Source organism: Rhea pennata, chromosome 2, assembly GCF_028389875.1.
Source record: "Rhea pennata isolate bPtePen1 chromosome 2, bPtePen1.pri, whole genome shotgun sequence".
NCBI lineage: Eukaryota > Metazoa > Chordata > Aves > Rheiformes > Rheidae > Rhea > Rhea pennata.
Window position 1 is genome coordinate 97,613,566 of NC_084664.1, and position 15,611 is coordinate 97,629,176.

General features: G+C 40.5%; 1 protein-coding gene across 1 annotated transcript in view; it reads right to left on the reverse strand.

Moving 5' to 3' along the window:
• The window catches only part of BMP6 (bone morphogenetic protein 6), a 98,346-nt gene that overhangs the window by 17,376 nt on the left and 65,359 nt on the right, over nt 1-15,611 (reverse strand). The window contains exon 2 of the mRNA XM_062569987.1: nt 11,102-11,294. Coding sequence (XP_062425971.1) covers nt 11,102-11,294 — 193 coding nt within the window. The remainder of the gene's footprint in view (nt 1-11,101; nt 11,295-15,611) is intronic.

Consider the following 15,611-nt stretch of genomic DNA (forward strand, 5'->3'; position numbering starts at 1 on the left):
TCTTGCTACCAAATCACATTCTTTTTCCTCTGACTGAACCTCCATCAAGATTATTTAAAATACAGACCTGTCTTCTAGTGGGCCTCTCCCATCATAGCATCCTCCATAAATGTAAAAACTGCCTGACCAAGGTAAAATACTACCAAATAAGAACCTCACATTTGACACTCACTTTGGACAAGTTTAAATTCTTTTATAAAACACAGAACAATGGACAACTGGCTTTTCCACTTCAGTTAGCTCTTTGCAAAAAGCTTCCTATAGTACTAGATTTTTTTAAATGAGCTCCTCTGTTCAACTGGCTATTCCCTTTTACAGGTATATAAAGCTAACTGTTAAAGATTCACTCCACAGATATACATATATATATAGGTCACAGCAGTAGTGCCAGTGGGTAACACATCCTAATACTTTCTGCTCAAGTCTCTGCTTTAGGCTAATATCTGATAAAGTTACAATAACTGCTTCAATGGAACCTTTCCAGTCTGCACATCATTGCGCATCACTTCCGACTGGTCATGTTTTTGGCATGAAAGTTTCAAACAAAAGTTAGCCATATATTTCCAAAGATAATATTAGGAAAAAATATATAAATTTGTTCACATAAAAAAGAATCTCTTTTATTCAGCTGAGTCTTTAACCCCACTACACTTTTCCCCCTGCAGAATAGGGTTGTATATCTTCTCCTCCTTTAAGAAAATAACCTAAGACTTAGCCAACCAGTAAGTTCTTGAAAATTGCTCTCCATATAGGCTAAACAAAGACTCAGTTTAACAGCTAAATTTTCCAGATGTTTCATCTGCAGGGAACATGCTTCCTCCTCCTTTCCCCCTTGATAAACCAAATACCATGTACCACCTGAGAGGAGTTTGCTCTGCCCTACAGGTACGTGGTAGAAATGAAATGTGCTTGCTGTTCCTCACAAAAAGCCGCACCGCATCTGGTCTTCTCACAGAGACTGGGAGACCTTCCATGCTGGGCCCAAGGCAGAAGGGAAAGAAAATTTAATTAGAATAGTAAGGGTGTTGAACCTGGTGTGATTGGGGGGGGGGGGGCAGAGACATAAAATGACTAAACAGAGAGGCCTCATATAAAAACAGAAAGCCTATGAAGAAAAGTGAGTAGAGGAGGATCTGTGATCACAACGCACTCTGTGAATCAAGCTCATTGTTCCTGACTCAGCATTCCTCTGCTTCTGAAAGTATTTACGAAACTACTGGCATCTTCCTGTGGGGACGGCTCACAGAGGATAACAACCTACTATTGCTGCCATTTGTGCCGACACTGCTGCCAAGAAACTCAAGTGTCAGAGGTCTGTGGTGTGAAACCCACAGTTCCAGTCCTGCTCGTAATGTTCATGGCGAATCGCAGCCTCCTGACTGAGTGTGCTTTTCTTTCTTTTTCAGTTACGCTTTCTAAAGACCATGGATATCATACTTATTCCATTCCTGTCCCACTAAGACTGCAAAAGAAAGACAGGAAGCGTAAGAGCTAAAGTTGCTGTTTAGTCTTATAATACTGCCAATCCTGATGCTGGCCCATAGACCGATTAAGGTGGGGATCATTTGTGTCCTCTGCGTTTGCACAGTGTTTGGGCAAGCCCATATTCTGCAGCCTTACGTATTGCAAAGGCTGGATGATCAAATGAATAGGGGACTCCTGCAAGCCAGCTGGCAGTGCTGGATAACAGCCTTAGAAAGGTGGATTTCACAGGGTTCCCCCTCTGGTGTTTGGGAACTCTCCACAGAACAAACTTACTGTTTGGGCTGAAAAGTGCATTTGCCACTTTCTGAGTGTCCAAACTGGAATGCCTGGCCTAGGTTTGCAGAAGTACCCACAACTGCAAGCAAAGTCAGCAGAAGTCTATTCTGAGTAAAATAAGTTATAGAGTGCCATACATTGGGGAGTGAGATAAGTCCATCAGAAAAATCCAACTGAAATTGGAGACAGTTTACTCTCACCTGACTGCACATCAGCTCTCATTTGCTTGACCACAATAACGCCACCACCTTCCCCTCAGAGCCATGTCAAGAAAATAAATGATTTGAGAAGCAGTCGAATATCAGACTGAAGAGTGCTAAACAGAAGCAGATGAAAGCCCATATTCAAAGCTGAATATGGAGTGGACAAGATGATTATAAGTGGATCATATATAGAGCAAGTCATATGAAACAAAGTATTGAATTTCTATTCATTAAGTGATCACATCAATCCTGTTTAGTGAGGCAGGCAGTGGTCTTCCAGGATGAAGCATCCACATATATGGACAAATTAATTGGAAAATATCTCAAAACTCTGGCATTTGAGAACAGGAGAGATGAGAGGGGGGCCTGAGGGAAACAGGAAGGGAGCATGAAGAATGAAGAAAACTAGAAAAAGAAAAATGGAAGAAATGCATGAGCCAAACACTATAACCAAAAAGAAAACTAGAAAAAGAAAAATGGAAGAAATGCATGAGCTAAACACTATAACCAAAAAGAAAAGACTATCTGCCCTTAGCATAGACTGAGGGAAAGAAGAGTCAGACCACAGGTTTCATGCACAACCAACTCCACATTTCAAGGATATCATAGGACCTCAGGCATTTGCACAAGAGTATAGAGGACTTTCAAATTCAGTGTACACAAGAGACATTTCATCATCAAAACAGACAGTTCCTTAATTTTCTGTCTAAACCTGCCTCCAGTTTTTTATGCATCTCCTGCCGTATCTCACTGTCACTGTGATGACAGTCTCATCTTTATTTTCGATGTGCTTCACTATCTGAATGAGTTTAATTACTGATTTGCATAAAAAGGGTGCTGAAGGCATAATACATATTAAGCTTGTATTATTAAAGGGAAGCAAGTGAATGCGAGAAACTGAGGCAATTAGCTGAAACGATTTCCCTGACACAGAAGAGACTAAATGGGAAGGTGCAAGTTAGGGATTCCTGCCTCTAAACAGGAGCTCTTTGTTCTGGATCACAGCCATGAAGCCGAAGGCTGAAGAAATAGATGGAAGCGTTTCCAAAGCCTTCAGAAGGCTTTGGAGCAGGACCGATGAGCTAAGGTCAAGTGAGCAAGCACAAGCGGCTGAAATAAACAGAAAGAAGTACACAGTTTACAGGAGAAATACGACCTGTGGGATTCAGAAGGCAGGATTTAGCCCCAGTGCCCTCAGTGAGCCAGCTGATTTGTCAGATATAAATATCATATACAGCTACTATTCTTAACACTGGCATCTTAATCATGTACTCAGGGCATTTACAGGAGAAACAGTTTGCATCTATTTCAGTGCTTTTTCCCCCTGTAACATAAATATTTTGCTAATTGAAACATCTGTGTAAACCTTTCAAGAAAATATCTCTGGGTGTTAATTCACTTTAATTGAACACTAATTAGATTAGAATTTAGTCAAATTAGTAACCAGGTCAAGTGGTTAATCTTAGTTACTACACTTAGTGAAATGTTCAGATTAAAATAATTTCTGTTTTAGATACAAATTACAGCACAGAACTTTGCTACAAGAAAAACACCAAAACTATAAAGAGCTAAATTTAAAGACATATATGTTGAACTAGTTCTCTCTCTTTTTCTTTTTTTTCCTCTTTTTTTTTCTTTTTCTTTTTTTTTTTTTTTAAAAAAAATACTTTCCCATCCTCCTTGACTTTTTCCCCCTTAACTGGGGCAGAAATTTTCCAAGGAAGCAGTGAGAACAAACACAACTCTCACCTTCAAAATGTCCAAGTTAAAGGTCTCTTATTTTAATTGCAGATCTCACAACAACTTTTTTTGGCCCAGCTTCAAAGCTCCCAATTACCCAGGTGTTTAGAGGATTGTTACGCATCAACAGCCATCTACCAAAGCATTAATTACTGTAAGTCTGTAAAACTTTCCTCAGCTGAACCTTGTTGTTTACTTTTCTTCAAAGACAAGTTGACATAATAGTCTAGACTGCCTAACAGCACTTTCTGAAAAGGGAATTTTGAACAGAAGTGTATGGGATTTACATTTTTAATTAATGTACTTTCAAAATACTCTTCCCCTCTGCATACCTCAGGATCTCACTCCTTAGTTTCTACTGATGACAACCTTCACTAAAAATCATTCTGCATATAATGAGCTATCGAGATTATTTGACCTTATCAACTAATAACAGAGTAAAACCTGCACTCACAATACATGCAGTCTTACATAACTGAATAGTTACACACACATAAAACTTTGAAACCATAGCTTTCCAAAACTGTAGATTCTCCATCTTTCAGCAGAAGTTAGAAGTTGCTTTCAATGAAAAAAAAAAAAAAAAAAAAAAAAAAAAAAAAAAAAAAAGAAGAAGGTTTTTATTTATAGAATACCCTGTCTGTGGAGTTTACACAACACAAAGTACTGCCAACAGGTACAATACAAAATCTTAAACAACTTAAAATGCCTGAATTACCATTATTGCAAAGATTAAAAGGCATTATACAAAATCTTATTAATTAGCACTCATCCTCACAAAGAGCCTCAGGCAAGGGACTGCCAGCACCTGGAATGAACTTCCATGGAAAGCAAAGGGAGACTATATCATTTTATGGAAAGAAGTAAGATTGAGTTTGACTGACTGGCTAGTCTTGAAGAAGCTATACCACCAAGCCCTACAAGAGTACTTTGGAAGCCATGAATGAAACATTAAGAGATATCAACCTGCAGAAGAAGCTACTTTCCAGATCTAACAGGAGATTAGCAGTTGGGCTCTAGTGGGTGAGGACTGACAGCCAGGGGAGGACTAAGCACAGGACAAAAGATGCTGGGACGCTCTGCAGGGGCTTGGCGATTCGGCACAGGGGGAGGGAAACAGCTAAGCAAGCTGCAAAACTAGCGGCAAAGCCACCTTCGAGTGCAAAGTCTTGAGCTTCACAGCTTTGAGAAACGAGCATTTTACCAACAGGAATTGTGTGTAGGGTGGAACTAAAAAAAAAAAAAAAAAAAAAAACTCCCAAGGCCCAGGGATCAGGGATAAGACATGTATTTCTCATTTCCTTGGCTAGGATTTAAGCACCCTGAGGAGTATTCTGGCTGTAATGTACTATAAATCAGAATTTAAATGCAGTTTGAGCCAGGAAGATGGGAGAGAGGGTAATGGGAGAGAGTTTATCTCTGTCATTTAAGAAAAGAAATAAGGCGTTTAAATGGTATTCTTCAGTTTGGGAAAGAAAGACTAACCAGTCGTGAACTAGTAAGCTTCGTCCAGAATAACTTTGACTTTCAAACCGCTAAAAAATAACAACCACCCTAAAACACAACAAATCACATATGCACAGTGGGAGTTGAACTGAAACGCTGACAGACACTTCTCTATAGCATCATGGAAACAGCTCTATAATATACAAATATATGCACACTGTATACAAATCTGACCTTAACTTGAAACAGATTGATGCTAGCTTTGCCATTTGTATTACACAACTCATTCCAAAATCCAGTTGAGGACAGTTATTTATTTTCTAAGTTATAAACACTGCCGGCAAATCAATTTGCCCTTTAGATTAGAAGCTCAGATCCTATTTGTATAAATATCCTGCTGCAGAGAGGAAGACTTTATTACCACTGTAACTGGCAGCTAAAAAACGATGACAGCTTTAACTCTTAAAGAATTATGTTCACTAGAAGAACACGTTTACTAGATGGTCAGCCTGGAGGGCACACCTATGTCGGTGCATGTCTTATCATATAGGAGGAATCTTTTGGCATATCAAGTTCTCATATTTCCTTCTGGGTGCAAATGAAACTGTTTAATAAACTTTGACCAGCAAGGTACCGTATCTTCCTTTGATCATTAGCACAGGCCACTGCTTCATGTTTTTTATAGATTAGTTGTTTGGACAGTGTGGGAGTGTTCTGAAGTCTGCATTAACAGGATATTTACACTTGAAAACATACTAATGATCCAAACCAAGGACTGACATCTTTGATCAACCACGAACTGCTTGCCCTCCCTAGTCCTGACCTGACACCTCTCTGGGTGCGAGCAAGGAAGTTTCAAAAAAGAAATTAATGATCTGCTTCCAGAGAGAAACTCATTTCTTTCCTTCACTTCTAAAAGTCTCACTTACATGGTAAACCACTCCCAAAGAGCATCAGAAATCAGAATGCTTTGGCAGTCTTTCACAGTATCAGCACTGCACCTTTGAGACGAGCCAGGCACAGGCTTTTGCCCTGGCTCCGTTCTGCCTCACGGAAAGCAGGAGAGGACAGGCTGGAGTGTCACCAGCTGTGCCACCTGCTGAGACAACACAGCCCCCTCAAGCACGCAGAAGAGGGGACCAGACCTTCAAAGCTAACACCTGGTGTGTCCCGAAACTGCTGTTTTGGCAAAAGCTCCCCAACTTTCTACACCTGCAACAAATAAATAAATAAAGCCCCCAGCGTAGACCTCAAGCAGTGCAGTTTCCTAAACTCTGGAGGGTGAGGAGCTGAAGGCAAGTAGCAGCGGATGGACGTATCACCGCATTGCCCCTTGGACCAGTCCACCACCTGTTTCAAGTCTGAAGCCGTGCTGCGCAGAGGAAAGCAAGCGTCACCTCGGTTCTGTTTTGCAAGCCTCTCCTCCACACAGTCAGAAATCTGTGCAACGCACAGCTGGCCAAAAGCTTCACCTATCATAAAAGCTTCATTAATCTCTTTGCAGCCTTCCACTGACAACGCCAGCGGTTTGCGTTATGACATAATGTGGCTGTTACCCTGGTTTGGTTTTAAAACAAAAGTGCAGTTTCTAGGCACTATTTTTTTACCTTACGAAAGGGTGGAAGGAATGGGGAGATGAAAATATTACTGACACGAATGAGTCAGTATTAAAAATGTTTTCTTTTTTAAGAGAGAATGTACTTAGACCACACTGTCCTGAATGCATGCTTCATTGCGTTCAGACTCCACGAGTATCATTTTCCTATTTCTGATTGCTTTAGGCAGGAACAGCGTCAAGTAACTCCCTGAAGGGTTTTTCTGTGCTATTTTAATAAGCATCGATCTATAATTATTCTCATCCTTTCTGCACAGAACCCTATCTAGGAGACAATATTGGATGAGCCTATGCAATCTTTGTCTTTAGCCTTGCCTATGAGAGCAAAAATAGGTTTGATAATTCAGCAACAGGCAGTCACAGTAGAAATTTTAGGCTCAGGTTTGACTTTGTTTTTTCGCCATCATGCTGTGCCCTGGGGAACGGTCAGAACTGCCCTGTGACTCCGTTAAATGGCACTCACGTCTGGACTGGAGTCTCACACTTGGGTGTTACTGGTGTCACTTTCTGCTCAAGTAATACTGAATTTGGCCATTTCATTGCATTTAATCAGAAACAATGGCAACTTCCATACTGTGAGCTTTGGTATTTACTGAATCCTCCTCCTTGTCCTAACATCATTCAGGCAGGTTTCTCCTCTGTATCTTTTTTTCCCCTCAACGGCACACACTGCCCTTCACTCGTGAAGCACTGGTTTAAACCCAGACTTGACAGTCTTCCTACTAAGAATTATTTACATCTGAAAATATTTCATTAGCTACCAAAATGACTTAGGAGGTTTACCGCAGAGATTAGATAATTGTCTCAAGACAACTGTTAACCTCCTAAAAGCCAAGCTCAACTTGGTGTCTTTGAACTTGCTCTTGAGACTGCCAGTGTTGACTGAACAGATATCTTATATGGGCTTCAGGGATGAATTTTCCAGACCAAAAGAAACACATGACAACAGAGTAAGATGAAAAAGTGTGTTACTTCAATTCCATATGTTTCACCTGCCAGTTCACTAATAAGAATTCACAATCTGTACAGACTCTTCTTTATGTAATACAATGTCATCAAATGCCAGGAAATATCAGGCTGTTACTCAAACCATTAGTCTAAAGGAAGTATGACACAACACTACTTTTTTTAAGTCAAAGACAGCTGTTATTTTCTGGCTTTTAAGATGTCTGTCACACAATAGAAGTCTCAGAAATACTTAATAAGGTTCTTTCAAAAAAAACCCTGCTTTTGTGCTTGTTCCTTTTGGAGTTCACAAAAGGAAAAGAAAACATTATATTCCAAATTGATTCATTGAGACAAAACAAAAAAAAGTACCTACTACTTAAAACTATTTTATCTAGTAAAAGCAAATGAGTGAACTGATGATCAAAAAAATAAAGTCACTGGAAGAATATGGCATCCCAGAAGACTCTGAAACAGAAGTCAGTTTTTTCCTCCATGCAAAGGTGTTAGTGAACAACCAAACACAACTTTTAATATGTGTTTTCAAGAATGTTCAAAGGCCCAGGGTCCACCCATATCACCAACCTGGATGCACATTTGAATCAATAACAGTCTTATAGAGTCAGAACATAAAGGTAACATTGAAGAAGAATAAGCAGCTTCTAATATCTTATTATAACTATCTTTTTATACCTGTATGTTTTTAACATACTGCTGACAATTAATACATATATACTCACATACATAGAGACATATACTTATATACAGATATAGATACACATATACAACCTACCTGTCTAAAACAGTCCTTTAAGCTAAAAGGAAAAAAGGCAAAAGGGGGCATGTTCTTTTTTACAGCTTTAAGACCCTACAAGCTGCATTTTGCCCACATCTGTGTAGATGAGAATCCTTGTGACAAGTCCCACAACCTTATCCAAAGTGCAAATTTCTTTAGCCAAAACATCTCCCTCCTTCCCACTAGCAAATAAATAAATAAAGGAGAAAAAAAAAAAAAAGAAGAGCCTTGGGGCTGACCAGATGAGTCAGAGATTAGTAACGACCGAGAGACACTCGTATCTGGGTCACCAGTCCAAGTCTGGTCCATGTCACTAGGGACTGTGCATTCCTAGTAATTTGGCCCAGAAGAAATTGCTTTATGACCCTCAGCAGAAATGGTGGGATGCCCTCTGGCACTCACAGTTGGCAGGAAAAGAAGGGAATCAGGAGACTCCAACTACTTGGCAGCTCCCGAGACAGAGAGCCCTCACCACTCCCATCCCAGATGACACCTCTGCTCTGCATATACAGAACTGAGTGCTGAAGTTCACCGTGTGTAAGGATGTATATCCCAGCTTTGTAATGCCATCTATTTTTGACATGTTTCTTTGTTTGAAGTAAAGATATAAGCTGTCAATGTCATTGATGTATACAGAACTAACGGACATTTTTGGATCAAATATTTTGCAAACTTCTTAGGAATGGGGAATCTTAGCTGCTCTACCTTGCACCTGATTCTCTTTCTTGCAATGCACTATTTGCTTGACCAGTTTACTTTAAAAGAACATCACCTACACATAAAAGTTGACACTTCTCCTTAGAAGAGACAACCTAAAACCTGATGGAACTCTACATCCTGCTTTGATGGTTATCACAGAGCACTGTAGCTATTGCTTCAAGTAACACTTAAAGATTTTCCTTCAGCTCTGGTGATGGGATCTGCATTTGTGAAATGTAAAATAGACCAATATTTACAAATATTTTAGTCTTTGTGGCCAGAAATGAATAATATAGCTAAGATCTATGAAATCTCATGACCATGGGATTTCTATCAGCTCTAAGAAAATGTGCATTGACATAGCATACTATCTAGCAAGCACACCACCTAGAAGACATTTCACCAACTTACAACCCAAAGTGCTAAGGGAATATTGTCTTCTTATAACAATTCTCCAGTGACACCCCATTTCCAGTATTTCTCTCCATTTCCATGAAGGCCATCCTCCCCACAGCACAACTATAGGCTGTTTGAAGTTTGAATTACTCACAACAGTAATTCATCAAAGGCAGATCCCCCAAAACAGTTATCAATGGGAAGGCTGGAGAAAGAAGCACCAGAAAGAAAGCACCAGGCACAACTTCATAGAGGAAAGAATGTGTCACTTGTTTAAACACTGATGCTTCTTAATTCTTTTTCTCTGCCTCCAGCAGGAGCAACAATTACAGTGTCAACACATTTCATCAAAATAAAACACTTGTGTACCTCAGCATTATTTGGACTCTTAATTAATTGACTATATCTTAATTGACCACATATTTCCATCGTTTTGCCTTGCCTGATTCCCCCATCACAAAGATTATCCCTTTTAAATGAACAGTTTTCACTTCTTCAGATTTCTGTGCCACAGTTTCTATCCCAGCCTCCTTCTTTTGCCTATGTCACTGCCACTGAAAGCCCAGAAGTATTTTTTATCTACGGTCAGCATGCTGCTATCAAATGTCATTCAACATCCAATTGCAGCAAAGTCCAGGTTTTTCCCCATAAGACAGTAGGCACGTCTAGTTTTATTTGTTTACAGACAAAATTGATCAAAACCTAATGCAGCTAGTGTCTGATTCAAAGCCCACCAAAATTTTAGCATAAATACTTCACTACATTTTACATCAGTCTGCTTTCGGCAGCATTTTTCAGTGCATCTTACTGGTGCACCCCAAACCAGATTTAAACAGCACTTTAATCTGTCAGAGAACACAACAAGCAACAGCTCATTGGATTTCCACAGTGTGGAAAAAAATGCAGATGGATAACCTGTATAAGTTTCCTAGTAAAGCAAAACCTAACATTCATATCAAAAGTATCTCCACTGCTCTTTGTATAAAGTGGTAAAATAGCACAAAAATCATAGTTCCCAGTTTTCTTAGTCTAGTAAAAGTTTGGTAAAGTTGGTATGTTTTGAATTTACAAAGATACAAGTTAAAAACAGGTCAAGCCTGCATGAATTACTAGTATTTTTCAAACAGGGTATGTTTTTTATGCTTGTACTATTAAGATGAATGAGGATATGTATAATTCAGTATGCATGAGCAATACTAGCATATAATATCCTTGCTTTTAAATTCTATTCCCTCATGTCAGAGTCTTGGTTTATTTACAGACAATAAAAGCGTTGCACCCGAGTGACACCCTGAGCTAATATATTGCAGGGTTTCTTCAGCTGAGGTCCGTTTTGAACTCTACCACGTCCCTTTCCCAGAAGGGAAGGGCGTGCAACAACACACCCTGTCAATGTGAACAAAAAAGTTGTAGCTATTTAGCAGACCTCCCAGCTGCCAACCCATACCCTCGCCCTTCCCTGGGACAGCAGACAGTGAAGCAGAAGGACCGCTTGCCTACCTGTTTTGATGTTCCTGTAGCACTTGATAGATGCTGATAAGGAAGGTTTGGTTTTTAAAGCCCCCCAGGACACAGTCCTTGTAGATCCGAAACTCAGCGGCCGTGACAGCCTCGCCCTCGGGAATCTGAGACAAATTAAATTTGAACTCCTTGTGGTGCCGCTGGTGAGGTGTGAACTCCTTGTCATATTCAACTGCAGATGGGAAAAAGAAAGGGGGGGGGGGAAGAAGAAAAGGAACCATGACTAAAACTTAACAACGAAAGGTTTCCAAACACCGCCACCTGTTTCTTGAAGAAAATAAAAACCATATTTATCCTCCAAAGATGGTCTTGACAAGTGCCAAGAAAGCTTGTGCAACAATAGCCTTTCTAATGCAGGCCTTTCAACTACAATTTAGAAAAGATAAGGTTCATTTTCTCCAGATAATACTTTTGAGAGCTTCATATTTCTTAAAGAAAAATCAGCTTTGACAGGCAAAACATGACCATTTTGGTCCTGTTAAAAACGCCTGATAACTCTGAACCTGTGACCTCCCTAAGCATTTTCCACCTGTGGATCTCCAAGTTCTTTACTACATTTCACGAAGCCCTGCACCCCTCATCTAAGAGAGGGGATGAGGAGCTCCGTTTTGCATCAGATCAAGGCACGGACAGAGTAAATTGTTAGCAATTGTAAGTCATTTCACAGAACGTCCTAAAAGCTGCTGTCTCTTGGCTCCCAGGTTTGGACTTTAGCTGCTACATGCTTGCTGGTTACCTAAGATTGGTATGACATTTATTTTAAGGGTTAAAGCCCAAACACAGAGTTCCCTTCTTTTTGCAGAACCTTATTTGAGAACAAGAGAGCAAAGAGACAGTGACCTCTTCTGCTTTCTTCAGTTATCCTCCCTGGCCTTCGCCCTCTTCAGGTAAGTTATAGGATGTGGAGTGTAAGAAAGATTCAAGCCAGAACCACTCCTCCTGCAAATACATGCCTTAGGATTTGTATTTTCTCTGTATGAGGCTCCCCTCAAGAACTCTGCTTCTTGCCCCATTCCTCTTGGATTACTTGTTTAAACCCTGTGTTAGTCTGAATTTGATTTGTTATTCATTATTCTGATTTTCTACTAGAAATTGCTTAATACCACAGTATATTCTATAAACACACATAATTATACCTTCAGGTCCCTGAAAAAGAAAACCTAAAACAAAAAAAAAATTGTTCCTACCAGCACAACTGAAGAAGTATATTTCCATAATGAATAAGTCGCCATTATATTATGGTTAGGGACATGATGAAACTCAGAGGTGGACACGAGAGAAGCATAGATTCCTTCTCATGTTAGATTTTGTGCTCACTTTCTGTTGCTTTTTATTTTCTCTGCCTTTTTAATACATCAAACTACAAAAGCATCCACAAGATTAGACTCACAATATCCTACAAGGTAAGCAGCCATCCTCATTTTACAGATGGGATACTGAGTCACAGGCAGAATGATTTGTTGAAGGACAGGCATAGGACGCTTGGGGCAGAGCCAGGAACTATGGCCAGCTTGCTTGAATTTCACTGCCTTACTCACAGGTTACATCCCCTGGAGAGGAGACACGTCTTCTGGCATTTCAAAACACAGCCCACGGAGACGTATCCTTCTACCTTTCCTGTCTGCCTATTCATCGCCATCCTCCCATCCCTGTTTCCTCCATGTCCTCTCCCTTTTTCCCTGGCAGCTGGGAGCACTTCTTCCATTTGAGCTGCATCATCTAGCTGTGACTGTCTCCTGGCGCCCTGCACGACACTTAGTCACATCCTTCTCTTTGAAGCTTGCCTGGAAATCTTTTCACCTCCGCATGACTCTCATGGAGCGTTTTGTGGTACAAAGCACTTAAAAGATGCTGATTTGAAACTGCTATGGGGTGCAGAGGCAAGCTTGCAAACTGCTGCTGGAGTCAGAAGATGCTACCAGTTTGGGTACTCTTCCATGGTAACTGTGTGAGGAGTTTAGAAGTCAAAATACTGGCAAATGTGGGTGACTGGATCCTGTGACCTCCAGAAAGGGGGTTGGGCCACCCACTGTCTCCTTCACAGATTGCACCACATTAAACAATGGTATCCTGCACTTGTAATACCACTTACTTAGGAATTACTTTGTTTTGAATTGGTGCTGGCCATCTCTTATCAGTGACCTGCACTTCCCTTTAAAGTATCTGCCTCTGGTTTTAATTAGGAATGACTCTGAAAACACTGAACTAGTTGGTCTAACTTGCTGGACACACTCTTTAAAAAGGGACCAATCTGTCTGGTTATTCCATATCCTGATGAAAGCGCAGCAGGACACACTTCTCAAAACAAACTGGTCACGTATCTTCAGAAACTTGCAGGAGTTCAACCAATAAGAAGACGTGCTTTTCTGCTTCTAGCAGAATGATGTGCCCAGAATGGCCTTTTTACTTGTTGCTACAAGATGAGAGGATGTAATTAATGGTGAGGGAATGTCTAAATCAGCTATTTTGGAGAGAGAAGTAGGAAGCAATAATTCTTGATTTAGAACTTGCGAAGTCCTTGTTTATGGGTGCAACATCCAGTCAAAACTGAAGTCCACTTCCTGCTCAGTGGACTAGATGAGCCACCCTGCGGGTGAGATGCACTACCACAACTGAACAGAGCACGTGGGATCTTCTCCCCAGGACTCACCACAAAATTTGACAGCAGGCTGTGCACAAGCACCTGCAGGCAGAAATCCAGTCAAGCAGAACAAAAAAGGAAGACTAAGAAGAACAAATGGACATGATCAGAACAAGCAACAGACCCTGGATAATGCAATAAGGAACAAGAATCACAACAGGAAACCTGGCAGGGTGTAGGAAAACTAAAGTTACACAGGAGAGAAATAATAAGAGGAATATTCTATGCTTCCTGCCAGTCATGGCCCCACACCAAGATGTGACTTGGCCTCCCAGAGCACTGAGAGTGAAGAGTCGTCCTGCCTAACCTGCAAAGGGACACACAACACAGCGCAAGAGGCTCAGAATGAACAAAAGTCTTTTTTTCTGTTACTTTCAGGCTTCAAGTCAGAATGGTGTTCTGACCCCTCCCTGCATCCAATAAAAAATGTGAGCTTTTAAGTGATATAGTCAAATTCTAGTCCTTTAAATTAGTATGCTCCTCTATCCCTCTCCTAAGGGGCCAAAAAACCCCACCACCAAAGCATCCACCACAAAGCATCAAAAGTAGATTCAGGTATATTTGACTCCAAGTACCCTTTTGCACTTTATGGCTTTTACAGTATGTTTACAAAAATATTTTCCTGTTTTTAAAAACTTTCTTCCTTTATCCTTGTCATTGTCTGAAAGTCCCAAACAATCACAGAAGCTGACTAAACTGAGTACAGGGGAAACGTTCAAAGTGATTTCGTTATCAGGATTAGCAGAACAAGCAAGCTGAAAGACACAAGCAAGAAAATCTTTCTTAATCTCTCAGATTAAGTAATTTAGCTTTTTTGGTATAGAAGAAAGGCACATTTAGAAAAAAAAATACTGTTAATTTGAGGGTGTCCCTCTCAGCTACATTCAGAAGTGTCCCTACAACATCACAGGATGGAAAAAAGCCCACATTAAGCTTGTATGAAGCAAGTATAAAAGTTTAACGAGTTGGAAAGTTTTTCTGGCTATGTATCTTCCCATGATACAATGGAGGGTGGGTTTTTTTTCTCTGTGGGAGTGGTGAGATATTTAAGTTCTATATGCTCATTGTCACCCCATCAAGCTAATAATCAACTGTTTTCATTCAGCAAGACAGCTTAAAAATATAAAATGCCAACAGTTCTGCTCTGGAGGCTTTTTACCCCCTGGAAACAGTCCATTTTTAACAAAAAAGGTCAAGTTTTAGAACAGTAAAATTTGGAAAGGCATGATCCGAGCTGCTGGTTCCCAGGATTACCCAGTTTGTATTGCTATCACATTACATCGCATCAGATGACCTATTATTCAAAATACAGACAGTGCATGCCAAAAATGCAAGGCAACAGCAAAAAGGAGAAATCATTTCTCAAGCTGCTTTCCAATTTTTCTTTCCCCTGTGTGAATTCGTTCAGGTTAGTCTGATCAGTGACACGTTAAATCCAAAACTAATTTCTGCCTGGAAATCAACACACGCATGTCCCAACTTTGCAAACACACAGCTGAGAAAATAAGACACACTCACAGCCGCAGGTGGAAAGCAAGCAGCCCTGAGCATTGCCTTTCTCCCCCTAACGTTTGCTGGGGCATCAGGGACAAGCCAGGCAGAAATAGGTGTTGTAGCACCATAACACCAACTACTGCTTTATAAAATGCATCCTCATGGTCTAATTATATTATTCTCAATATTAGTACTTGCTTGCGAGAGTAGCTCCTTAGAGACAGTACCAATGCAGGCATGCATCTACCGAGGCAACTTGGGGAGGCAGAAACCCCAGGAGAGATTTTTTAGCCCATCATGGCACACTGAGCATGCGTCCTTCAAGGCAAAGGCCACGGGTCTGGCCATGCCACT